At 44.5% G+C, this 13,675-nt stretch overlaps 1 protein-coding gene across 1 annotated transcript in view; it reads left to right on the top strand.

Annotated features, from left to right (window-relative positions):
- LOC139581328 (uncharacterized) overlaps positions 1 to 12,937 on the top strand; it is a 35,945-nt gene extending 23,008 nt beyond the window's left edge. Inside the window, exon 6 of the mRNA XM_071410949.1 lies at positions 5,915 to 12,937. Within this exon, the coding sequence (XP_071267050.1) occupies positions 5,915 to 12,556 (6,642 nt within the window). The 3' untranslated portion in view covers positions 12,557 to 12,937. The remainder of the gene's footprint in view (positions 1 to 5,914) is intronic.
- The last annotated feature ends 738 nt before the right edge of the window (positions 12,938 to 13,675 follow it).

Here is a 13,675-nt window from a genome sequence, read left to right as displayed (position 1 = left end):
TTATGATAGGTCTATGGTGGCCTGAATTGGTTCCCAATCAGAGACAGCTGTTTATCGTTGTCTCTGATTGGGGATCCTATTTAGGATTCCTATTTCCATTTGGGTTTTGTGGGTTATTGTCTATGTGTAGTTGCCTGTTTCAGCACTCGCTGTTCATAGCTTCACATTCGTTTTGTTATTTTGTTAGTTTGTTTAGTGTTCTTTCTTTATTTAAAGGAAGATGTATTCATATCATGCTGCGCCTTGGTCTCATCATTACGACGAACGTGACAGATGGGCTATTTACAGATGAGCTATGTACAGGTGCAGTGATCTGTGAGCTGCTCTGACAGCTGGTGCTTAAAGCTAGTGAGGGAGGTAAGAGCCTCCAGCTTCAGAGATTTTTGCAGTTCGTTCCAGTCATTGGCAGCAGAGAACTGGAAGGAGAGGCGGCCGAAGGAAGAATTGGCTTTGGGGGTGACCAGTGAGATATACCTGCTGGAGCCCGTGCTACGGGTGGGTGCTGCTATGGTGACCAGTGAGCTGAGATAAGGCGGGGCTTTACCTAGCAGAGACTTGTAGATGACCTGGAGCCAGTGGGTTTGGCGAAGAGTATGAAGCGAGGACCAGCCAAAGAGAGCATATAGGTCGCAGTGGTGGGTAGCATGAGAAACCAGATTCTCTGGTCTGATGAAACCAAGACTGAACTCTTTGAACTCATTTTAGAATAAGGCTGTAACTTAACAAAATGTTGAAAAAGTCAAGGGGTCTGAATACTTTCCGGAGGCACTGTAGATAGGAGACAGCAAATTAGATCTGCAAGGCTAGATGTTGATGGTGTAGATAGCATGAATCTGTAACAACAATTCTGTATTAGCAGTGAGCTAATGCGACCATTACATTTAGAGCATGCTAGCTAACTCATTTGTTCAGCAATAACATTCAAAATACATCACAAAAACCCGCAAATCTAACAGGAAAATACCAACTGAGATGCAAAAATACCATCTGAGACATTCGCAGACCAGGCGCCCTCAGCATGCTCCATCTGCAGCTGGATGCTTCTGAAAAATATAACACAATTACACAATTGTGGACCAACTTACTTATAGTCTTTCTTGAACTGCATTGCTGGTTAAGGGCTTGTAAGTAAGCATTTCACGGTAAGGTCTACACCTGATTTGATTTGACTTAACACACTTAACCCAAAAATGTATCCATGTTTTCATCATCATTATAAAGCCCTAGTTAGTTTGTAACTTTGGTAAAGTCATTTCTGAAGTTTTGTAACGGTCGTTCTCCTCCTCTTCGTCTGAAGAGGAGGAGTAGGGATTGGACCAAAGCGCAGCGTGAAGTGTTGACATAACGATATTTATTTAACAAGACGAAAACTAAACACACTTGAGAATTTACAAAATAATAAACGAAGTCAACAGACCTGAACAAACGAACTTACAGAACACGAAGAACGCACGAACAGGAACAGACTACATATACGAACGACACCGAACAGTCCCGTGTGGTGCGAACAAACACAGACACAGGAAACAACCACCCACAAACAAACAGTGAGAACACCCTACCTTAATATGGTTCTCAATCAGAGGAAACGTCAAACACCTGCCTCTAATTGAGAACCATATCAGGCAACACATTAACCCCAACATAGAAACACAAAACATAGACTACCCACCCAGCTCACGTCCTGACCAACTAAACAAAGTTAAAAAGGAAAAATAAGGTCAGGAACGTGACATAACCCCCCCCCTTAAGGTGCGAACTCCGGGCGCACCAGCATAAAGTCTAGGGGAGGGTCTGGGTGGGCGTCTGTCCACGGTGGCGGCTCTGGCGCTGGTCGTGGTCCCCACCCCACCATAGTCACTACCCGCTTTCGTAGCCTCCTCAAAATGACCACCCTCCAAATTAACCCCACTAGATTAAGGGGCAGCACCGGACTAAGGGGCAGCACCGGAATGAGGGGCAACACCGGAATGAGGGGCAACACCGGAATGAGGGGCATCTCCGGAATGAGGGGCATCTCCGGAATGAGGGGCATCTCCGGAATGAGGGGCATCCCCCGGAATGAGGGGCAGCTCCGGACTGAGGGACGGATCCTGGCTGGCCGGCTCTGGCGGATCCTGGCTGAACGGCTCTGGCGGATCCTGGCTGGACGGCTCTGGCGGATCCTGGCTGGACGGCTCTGGCGGATCCTGGCTGGACGGCTCTGGTGGATCCTGGCTGGACGGCTCTGGCGGATCCTGGCTGGACGGCTCTGGCGGATCCTGGCTGGACGGCTCTGGCGGATCCTGGCTGGACGGCTCTGGCGGATCCTGGCTGACGGCTCTGGCTGCTCATGGCTGGCTGACGGCTCTGGCTGCTCATGGCTGGCTGACGGCTCTGGCTGCTCATGGCTGGCTGGCGGCTCTGGCTGCTCATGGCTGGCTGGCGGCTCTGGCTGCTCATGGCTGGCTGGCGGCTCTGGCTGCTCATGGCTGGCTGGCGGCTCGGGACAGACGGGCAGCTCTGACGGCTCGGGACAGACGGGCAGCTCTGACGGCTCGGGACAGACGGGCAGCTCTGACGGCTCGGGACAGACGGGCAGCTCTGACGGCTCGGGACAGACGGGCAGCTCTGACGGCTCGGGACAGACGGGCAGCTCTGACGGCTCGGGACAGACGGGCAGCTCTGACGGTTCGGGACAGACGGGCAGCTCTGACGGTTCGGGACAGACGGGCAGCTCTGACGGCGCTTGGCAGACGAACAGCTCTGGCCGGCTGAGGCGCACTGTATGCCTGGTGCGTGGTGCCGTAACTGGAGGTACCGGGCTAAGGACACGCACCTTCAGGCTAGTGCGGGGAGCAGGAACAGGGCACACTGAATTCTCGAAGCGCACTATAGGCCTGGTGCGTGGTGCCGGGACTGGTGGTACCGGGCTGAGGACACGCACCTCAGGGCGAGTGCGGGGAGAAGGAACAGTGCGTACAGGGCTCTGGAGACGCACAGGAGGCTTGGTGCGTGGTGCCGGAACTGGTGGTACCGGGCTGGAGACACGCACCATAGGGCTAGTGCGTGGAGGAGGAACATGGCTCTGGAGACGCACTGGAAGCCTGGTGCGTGGTGTAGACACTGGTGGTACTGGACTGGGGCGGGAAGGTGGCGCCGGATATACCGGACCGTGCAGGCGTACTGGCTCCCTTGAGCACTGAGCCTGTCCAACCTTACCTGGTTGTATGCTCCCCGTCGCCTGACCAGTGCGGGGAGGTGGAATAACCCGCACCGGGCTATGTAGGCGAACCGGGGACACCATGCATAAGGCTGGTGCCATGTAAACCGGCCCGAGGAGACGCACTGGTGGCCAGATGCGTTGGGCCGGCTTCATGACATCCGGCTCAATACTCAATCTAGCCCGGCCGATACGAGGAGCTGGTATGTACCGCACCGGGCTATGCACACGTACAGGAGACACTGTGCGCTCTACTGCGTAACACGGTGTCTGCCCGTACTCCCGCTCTCCACGGTAAGCATGGGAAGTGGGCGCAGGTCTCCTACCTGCCCTCGCCACACTACCCTTTAGCCCCCCCCCCCAATACATTTTTGGGGTTTCTTCACGGGCTTCCAGACACGCCTCCGTGCTGCCTCCTCATACCACCGATCTTGGGCTTTCGCTGCCTCCATCTCCTCACGAGCGCGGCGATATTCCCCTGTCTGAGCCCAGGGTCCTTTTCCGTCCAATATTTCCTCCCAAGTCCACGAGTCCTGGTTTTTAGGCCGCTGCTGCTGGTTCCTCTCACGTTGCTTGATCCTTGTTTGGTGGGTGGTTCTGTAACGGTCGTTCTCCTCCTCTTCGTCTGAAGAGGAGGAGTAGGGATTGGACCAAAGCGCAGCGTGAAGTGTTGACATAACGATATTTATTTAACAAGACGAAAACTAAACACACTTGAGAATTTACAAAATAATAAACGAAGTCAACCCACCTGAACAAACGAACTTACAGAACACGAAGAACGCACGAACAGGAACAGACTACATATACGAACGACACCGAAACAGTCCCGTGTGGTGCGAACAAACACAGACACAGGAAACAACCACCCACAAACAAACAGTGAGAACACCCTACCTTAATATGGTTCTCAATCAGAGGAAACGTCAAACACCTGCCTCTAATTGAGAACCATATCAGGCAACACATTAACCCCAACATAGAAACACAAAACATAGACTACCCACCCAGCTCACGTCCTGACCAACTAAACAAAGTTAAAAAGGAAAAATAAGGTCAGGAACGTGACAAGTTTATTATTTTTTTCACGTGATTACTGATTAATTTACGTCTGTCCCTCATTTTAAGGTCAACCCTGATACGTGAACAGAACTCTCCTTTTGATATGTTGAAACTATTCCTATTAAAATATTTTTTTCAAAAGAAACATTGAACATCTAATAGTCAAATCATAGAGTAAAAGTGGGAGAGATGGTTCTACTCTCTTTGGCACCTACCTTCAGGGGGCCCCTCACCCCAAAAAATACATGGCCATTTAGGTCAGATTGTTCTTCAAGACGTTCAAATGTTCACAGATGACCAGAAGGGTCAAATAATAACCACAGTGGTTATAGAGGGTGTAACAGTTCAACAGCTCAGGAGTGTATGTCAGTTGGTTTGTAAACTATATTTAGTCTGTAAATGTTGACTGAAAACATGATTACATTTGCACAATGATTACTTGAAGTCTCTTAAATACATCGTTACAAGTTGTTGATTAGCTAGCTAACAAATTTTTGACATATTAGTATAGACATGAAATCAGCCAAACCACCACAAAACAAGACATAGTATCAAGAACAAGATACAACTAGCTGAAACGAGCCCCCTATGACATCAAAACTATGAAATAACACACGTGGAATCATGTAGTAACCAAAAAAAGTGTTAAAAAAATAAATATATATTTTAGTTCAACTGTCGTAGCCCAACAGAACCCAAAATATAATCTTGCTCAGCCTGGCTGTACTCCATTGTTTGTAAACAATGCAATTGTAAACCATAGTGTCTGAAATTATTGACAACCTTGATAAAGATGAGAAAAAACTGATAATCCTGATTGAATCATGAACAATGATGAATGAGAACGTTACAGAGGGTTGAAGATCATACCCCCATGACATGCTAACCTCTCACCATTACCAATAACAGGGAGGTTAGCATGTCATGATTCATTCAGGATGATCCGTAATCATGGTAGCATCTACATTAATGTAGAAGTGTTCAGAAACATATTCACTTCTTATTTACAATAAAAGTGACTCCAAAATGACACAATACATTACTTACATTAATTTCTATTGAGCACAAAATAATCTGAAACAACCAAAATGAATATCAAATGCATCCAACAAGTTTCACAAGCTTGATGTAGTCATTGCGTGCTAGGAATATGGCACCAAATACTACTTTACTACTTTATTCATAAAAATCTTTCGGGGTGGCAATCATTTTGATGCCTACCTTTTTGAGAAAAACAATTATTACTTTTGACCGTAAAATATAGCTCAGTATTTAGTACAGTCATTATTGCTCATCTTTATACATTTTATATTTTAGTAGACACTCTTATCCAGAGCAACTTACAGGAGTAATTAGGGTTAAGTGCCTTGCTCAAGGCACAGATTTTTCACCTACTTGGCTCAGGGATTCAAACCAGCAACTTTTTGGTTACTGGCCCAACACACCGCTAGGCTACCTATCAAGGGTGTCAATCATTTCGGACCCCACTGTAGTTTCAAAACATGGTTAAAACACAATTTTTTTATCTCATGGAGGGTCAGCCTTCGCATCCATGGATGGTCAGTCCTTGCTCTGTCTATGCATTTTTGGAGTGGTTAAATCTTTCGAATCCCGGATTCAATCTGTTTTTTTATTGTTTTTTTCCCTCAGGATTTTGAAAGGTTCCTGGAAGAAATTGATGGACAAAAGATCCAAGATTTGCTGCTGTCTGCTTCTGAAATGTCTTACACCTACAGCAACAAACTTCTCCTTATAATGGACAAGGAAGAGTGGACTCGTCAGCGAGTAGAACAGGAGTACAGCATAGATCCTCATTATTCAGTAATGGTCAGTGATGCTTGTATATACAATGATTCATGTCTCCCAACCGTTAACAGTGACACAGTTGTAAAGATATTTGGTACTGCCTCAGAGGATGGACATACTCTGTCCGGTTACTCTGGTTCCTCACTAGCAAATCTAATGTTGACACCATCATTGAGAGCAGCATCCGTTTTCTCCCTTGACATCAATACCACTTCTTCATTTCATAATGACTTCATGAGGGTTTTTAAGTATCATGACAATAATGCTGTCTTGGAAACTACCAGCCCGGAAGATCTTCTCACCTACCAAATCATGGATCACACCGACACTGCAGCTGAGTACCATGCTCCAAAGAGACCCATTGATCACACCACACAGTATGATAAACAGCACATCCTAATACTAGAAGATAACCCCATTGTTCGGGAAGCTGCTAAATTTCTATATGAGAAACATCCCACTGTGACCTCTCTGTACATCCTGGAAAACCAACAGCCTAAACTGATCAAAGGCGACCCGGTGCCACTGTCAGAAGAGAGCAGACTGGTCCTTGTAGGCCATGGGAGCAGAGACAGTGAAGGAGAGATGAGGGTTGGAGGGTACAAAGCCAAAGACGTGGCTGACATCATTGGACGTACTGCCAGGACTAGTGACCATATTAAAACCACAAGTGTGGTGGCCTGTGAAGTTGGGTCCGATGAAGCCTTCAAGAACACCCTGTTGAAGGAGCTCCACACCAGGTCTATTGAGACAGAACTACACCTGAGGAGTTCTTTGCTTCAAGTCAGCCACTCTGGGGAGAAGATAACTGTAGAAATAACCCCCACTGGATTGGAAACAAGACATAAGGATGACAGCAAGAAAGTGGTGGCAATGTTAGACAGAGATGGAAATGTTGTCACTAGAGAACAGTTCAGCAACAGGGGGGATGGGATTTTTTCAAATGAGAGAAACTTTCTAGGGGAAACTTCTGTTCAAGAACGTTTACAAAAATACAGAGGCACATGGCCAGACAATCCAAAGAGATTTGTTGAATCTTATGCACGTAGAAAATATACTGATGAACTTGAAGCCTTAACCTGGGCAATTTTTCAACCAATGAAAAGTGATAAGAATTCCAAAAAGTTACAGACAAATTTGGACAATGAAGAGTTTCTGATATGCAATATTGAGAGGCAAATGATAAATGGAAAAAATACAATAAAGGAGAAAAAATGGATTGAAGATAAGAATGTCATTAAAGGTATTCTTGATAACTGCTATGAAATGAAGTCAGGTGAGGATATCCTAAGTGTGATCCATCACAATGCAAAGCTTGGAGAAGATAAGACCACCTACCTGATGTTACATGACTGGATTTATGAGATAAACCACCAATCTTTATATGTGTATCCAGTTGGGAAAAAGCTTGGCAACAATGAAAAGGGAAATCAAAACAGAATAGATGAGATAAAAAGTTGTGTTGAGGCACAGATTGGCAAAGAACATTATCCAGCCATCCATGAAAATATAGGAGATGGCAAAGGAAGTTATCCTAATTTTGTGAAAGAAACTCTTCAAGGGGAATACATTAATAAAGGCTCACAAGGTATGATGAAGGAGGCATGGTACAGAACATATTTCTTGGCATCAATAATATCAGAGTCCTCCAGAAATTTCCGTACATTTCCTCTTGTCCTGATGGCCTTAGATATGGCCCACAGCACAGACAATAATGTCAAAGAGAAAGGTTTGAGTTTTCTCATGGAGAATCATCCAATGGCAACAGGTGGCTCTTGGGTGGATCCAAGTAGGCGAGGATTTTGCGGTTCGTCCTCAGACATAGATTCCAGCAAATTAAAAAACAAATTAAAAAATAAACGTAAGATCCCAGAGGAATTAAAAAAGCATCTTATGGACCTTACAGAAAAAGAGAATAATGTGTTTGAAGAATGGTGGAAATTGAAAAAAATGGATAACAACAAGGTAGCAGATGAGATCTTCAATCTTGCAAATGAGTATGCACTAGTGAATGAGATTTCAAAAAGTTCATTCATAAAGGATTATAATCATTTCTTAAATGAAATTGTCAACCAACCAACCCTAAATGAGGTCACTGGACTTTTGGGTGGGTCCCATGATGGCTCTGTGACGTTGAAAGATCTACATTCCGCTTCAGAAGTAGAGCATTCACTCAAGCTCTCTTCATATTACGTCAGGTCCTCTGCTATGTTTGCTGAACAGATTCACAATCAGTTGAGGAGAGAATTTGGTGATAGGCTGGACTCGGAGGGACTACATGTCAAAGAAGGCAGTATTAGGCTGGAGGATGGACAATTTCAATGCCAGCTTACATCGAAGAAGAATCTCCTGGAAACAATTGAATTTAAGGTGGAGTTGCATCCAGAGGGACAACTATACACAGAGAAAATGTGGAAAAACATGGAGGTAGTTCATGGCCTGGAGATTCCAGAGGGCACCCATTCTCACCAGGTCTCGAAGCACCTAGAGCACACAGGGAAGGCAATTGGAGCAGTGGGACTCATGTTGGGGATGCAAGGAGCTGTCCGTGCTTTTGAAGAGGGAGACATTGAACATGGTACAATAGCCACGTTACAGACTGTACATGGAGTCACAGGAATGACCTTGGCTGCAGTTGGAAAACAAGTTCCCCAGCTTTTAAAGCGCAAGGCAATGAGAGCCATGGTAACATTAATCAAAAGCCCTGTGGTGAAACGTGCCCTGATAGTTATGCCAGTCCTAGGGATTGGTTTTGGAATTTACAATATTAAGGAAGACTTTAAGAGGAAAGATGCATTGGGGTATATTGATGCCATCTCCGATGCTGCAATAGTTGCTTTGGATTTTCTTGAAATCGTTCAACCAGAACTGGCGCCATTTATTGTGCAAATCAACCTGGCACTAAATACCATACGAATGATCTTTGATGATGTATATCTTGATATTCAGACTGAACTCATTCATTTACCACCAAATACTGGAGTTTTGGCAAAAATAAGAGCATTCTTTGTTAGCTTTGGGAGAGCACTTTTAAACTTTATCCTTGATGTGGCAAGCTTTTTTTATACCATTCCTTATCGTGAGATTGAGGAGGGACGAAGGCTTGTTCAACAAATTTCAGACCACCAAAAGTACTATACTTTTACAGAGGTACAGGATGGGAGAAAGGCCATTGATTTCACAGCTGGTGAGGATTCTTGGAATGGAGGGAGTATCACTTTTTGTCTCTCAGACCAGGGACTATCTGACTTCTGCATGGATTATTTTGTATCCAGTGACGAAAACTTGGGGAAAAGGTGTTGGACTATTGACACACATGGAACTAAAGACATTGTTCTAGGCATTGGAGAATCACATAGATTAACTTACAAAAACATAGATATAAAAATTTTCCTATTCATAAAAGTTGGCTCTATGTCTGTCGTTTCTGGTTATGAGGCTTTGTCAGACACAAGATTTGGAACATATTGGGGAAACAATGAAGCGAATAATTTTTTTGCCGTTCAGAAGGCAGATGACGACCATGGCATTGAAGTCATGTTGAGCTATTATTACAAGCTTTATGGAAAAAATGGTGATGACGTGTTCTATTTGGGACCTCAAAAAAGCTATGTGGAGGGGTGTGGTGGCAAAGACACTTTCATCATTCCTGTCAATGGAGGAAACACGATTATTAATAACTATGATCCTTTCAAATCAACAGATGTCCTACTCCTCGGCGTTAACTACTGTCAGATTTCTGTCAGTAAGTCAGGAAATGATATTGTTTTAAGATATCTTGGTAACCATAACATTAGGATTATGAACTGGTTTTTGGGGGACGAATATCGCCACATGAACATGATGTCAGAGGACGGAGTCCTGTTCGACATCTCCACCACAGTGATTTCCTCTGTCCAACTGATTGCCAGAGGTATCAATAGAATGTCTAAAACTCACGGCCAGACAGCGAACGCTTCCGAACCACTTCTCCTTAGCGTTACTAATATCATGGGGTCCCCTTACAATGACATACTAATAGGAAATAGACAGAAGAATCTGATTGATGGTGGAGGGGGTCAGGACCACCTGAGGGGAGGAGAAGGAGAGGATATATATATGGTTTATGAGAAAAAACTGTCAAAGATATTCATCGAAAATCACTCCAGTGACAATGAAACAGACCTACTGGTGATAGAGGCAAACCTTCATGAATTCAAAGCTAAAGTGGATGGAAACCATCTCAAACTGATGCCTTTTGCTGATCAAAGCTCTGATGTGACCTTAATGAACTGGTTCCGTTCAGTAGCGGACAGGCACTTGCTTGTTATCACAAAGGATCTGGTCACCTTCAGCATCTCTGAGAACAAGGCTGCCTGTGAGCAGATTGACTCATTTAAGAGCAAATGCCTCATAAGTCAGAATCTAGACTACAGAAAGTCCACAGCTGCTCTACATGTGGATCTGCAGGAGGATGAGGCTTTCCAAAGTGTAACAGAGGTGCGAGGCTCAGCCTTCAATGACATCATCAAAGGGAACGTACAACGCAACACAATTGTACCAGGGCGAGGAACAGACTTTCTTCAGGGGCGAGGAGGGGAGGACTGGTATGTTGTAACTCCAGGTCAAGGCTTGAAAACCATTGAGAACCACTCACCCGATCTGGCTACTGATGTACTTTTCCTGAGAGAAAAATATGATTTAATCAATTGTAAATGTAATGGACCAGACATTTATCTCTCCATAAATGGCTCACAGGAAGTCCTATTGAAGGGCTGGTTTCACTCAAGGAACTCTCAACACCTCCACATCCAATCAGCTGATGGAATAACATTTAAACTGGAGTCCAATGCCAGCAGTTGCGATGGCTCCTTAAAGCTGCCTCAGTCTGTGGATTTCCGAAATAGGGTGATTGGAGAAATCATGAAGATGAATAACACCGACTTTGCCTCAGTGGTGGAAATGTATGGCTCATCTGGTTTCGACAGCATGGAAGGAAATGACAAAAATAACATGCTGGATCCTTTTACTGGAGGTGGTAGCATGGTGGGAGGAGATGGGGAGGATACCTACGTAGTGAACACTGGATATGGAACCAACATCATGATTGAAAACTTTGCAGAGGATGAAAGAATGGATACGGTGTTGTTTGAGATGGATTTCATTGGTGGTGGTCAACTCACAGTTCAGTCTGACAAGCATGATGTACTTGTGAGCACAGGTACACAGGGGAATAAAATTCAGGTCAGAGTGCTCAACTATAATTCAGGGCAACAACACCAACACCTTAGCTTCCAGAGCTCTGATGGAGTGCATTTTTGGGTAAGATCTCCAGTTGGAAACAAAACGCGTAGCTTTCAAAAGCCTTGGATTGAAGCTTACAAAGTGACAATGAAAGGAAAACTGGGAGACTGCCAAATAGATCTGAGTTCTCAATCAAATTTATCATTGGTTCACACTGTGCAGGGCTGTCCCCATGACTCCAATTACATTACAGGTAATGAGCAGGAGAACGTACTCTTCGGTGGCATCAAGGATGATGCACTGGATGGAGGGGCCGGCCATGACACCTTGCTGGGGGGTCAGGGCAATGACATCCTGATTGGGAACATAGGAGATGACACTCTTTATGGAGAGGAAGGGAGTGACACCATGATGGGCGGCTCAGGCTCTGACACCTTCGTTCCCGGACCAGGGGCTGATCTAGTGGACGGGGGCCCAGGGAGAGACACTGTGCTGTACCAGGGGGATCATGAGAGGGGTGAGGGCGTTTACGTCAACCTGCTGAGCGGAGAATGCCGTCAGGCAGATGCTGAGGGAGATGTGTTGAAGGATGTTGAGAATGTGATTGGCACTATCTACTCAGATATCTTGGTGTCTGGCTACGAACCTGCGCTACTCAAAGGCTCTGACGGCAACGACATTCTAGTGTCCCTTGTGGGAGGAGATTACTTGATTGGAGGAGAAGGAAGTGACATTTACATGATGGTTTCCCACCATGGCTCAGTGATCATAGACAACTGTGCCACAGATAATGTCACGGACATTGTGTACCTGCACTCTCTGTCTGAGAAGTCTGTTGACTGTTCATATCTACTTGACGGAGTGTTTCTGACATTTTATGGACTAGGCGACACTACTGTTGACATAGAGCTGCGAAACTGGGTCAACTTCAGTCATGAGTGTGGCCATCTTATGCTGGTCCTCAATGAGGGTGAAATATCTGTAGATAAACTCATGCAGGAGTGTGAGTTGAGATATAACATGCAAAGAGTCGTGGCAACTGTTACATTAATCCTTCTACTTGCCATTTTACCTGGTATTATTTTGGTAATAGCTTTGGTCCATAGAAAGAGGAAGAGGGGACAAAGAGGGAAAGACAGCAGTGATAGAGCTACTGAAATGGGGAAAGACACAATAGAAGTGCGAGAAAAGGATGCACCTCTCCAGGGCTTAACTTCTCAACCTAAAGTAGAGGAAGAAGAGGAAGAGAAGGAAACTGAATGAGAACGATAGACATTCAGTAACTCAGGACAGGACCTCAGAGGATGTAGAGGAGACAAGTGAGTGAACGACGCCCTCATAATAAGTTTGGAGAACAAAAACAGGGGGAGCAAAAGATATAACCACATGGCATAAAGTACTAACCAACCCCCTCCACGTAATATCAAGCAAATGTAACCTGACCACTGGTTTTTATGTTAATCTCTTACTAAATACAGCTATGAATACCTAACTACAGTATCAGAACTAATCACTGTTCATAAATAATCACTTCTTGTTATTATATCCTTATATTATACAAAAATAGCTACTCTGTCTGGAAATATTAAAATTGACAAATATCATGTTTAAATCAACGAAATGTTAATAAAATGCAAAGCTCAATCTTTTTTTGACTTATTTCTACCCTATTATACATCTATGCTTGAACTTACCAGTTTCCTTTCAGCATGGATGTGGCATGTGTTGAACTGAACAGCAGATGACAGTATTGGAAAGCCTAGCACTAGGGGTTTGTAAAAAGATGTGACTCACACAGAGCCTTTAGAAAATAGAACCTAATCATACTAGGCATCCAGTTGTCGCCAAGGTAACTTTTCAAGTCAGTCCACCATACTACAGCATGTCATTAATTATTTAGGAAGCATATGGGCAGCTTGGTCTGTGGTTATGGCGTTAACTTTGTCAGCTGTTTCTTTTTGAGCTTATTTAGTAGCCTATTAGAGCAAAAGTATGCTAATGCTAAATAGGCATATAAGGCCTACAGTATAGACTATTACATAAAGGTAATTCAGGGGTAATAATAACAATACAAATTTAAAAAACAAGTAGATTGCAATGACCAATCATGAAAACAGACAGGAGTTACATTGTCCTTATATAGTGGACACACACCGCATTCGCTCATTATGACTTCTGTATCAATGTATCAAGCTTAAAAATATGGTAACAACCATAGAATTAGAAAACTAGAATGAACTTCTCACAATAGGATAAATGTCAGCCATTTTGGTCAGGGAGTTGGTCAAACATGGTTTGCCAGTGCTGTGATAAGCTTGTGTAAAATAATGAATTCAAATAATTTATTTGCACTCTGTGTTTTGTTAGCGAGATAGCCGAACA

This window comes from Salvelinus alpinus, chromosome 7 (assembly GCF_045679555.1).
Source record: "Salvelinus alpinus chromosome 7, SLU_Salpinus.1, whole genome shotgun sequence".
Classification (NCBI taxonomy): domain Eukaryota; kingdom Metazoa; phylum Chordata; class Actinopteri; order Salmoniformes; family Salmonidae; genus Salvelinus; species Salvelinus alpinus.
Note: the sequence above shows the minus strand (reverse complement) of the source record. Positions and strands in the feature narration are given on the sequence as shown.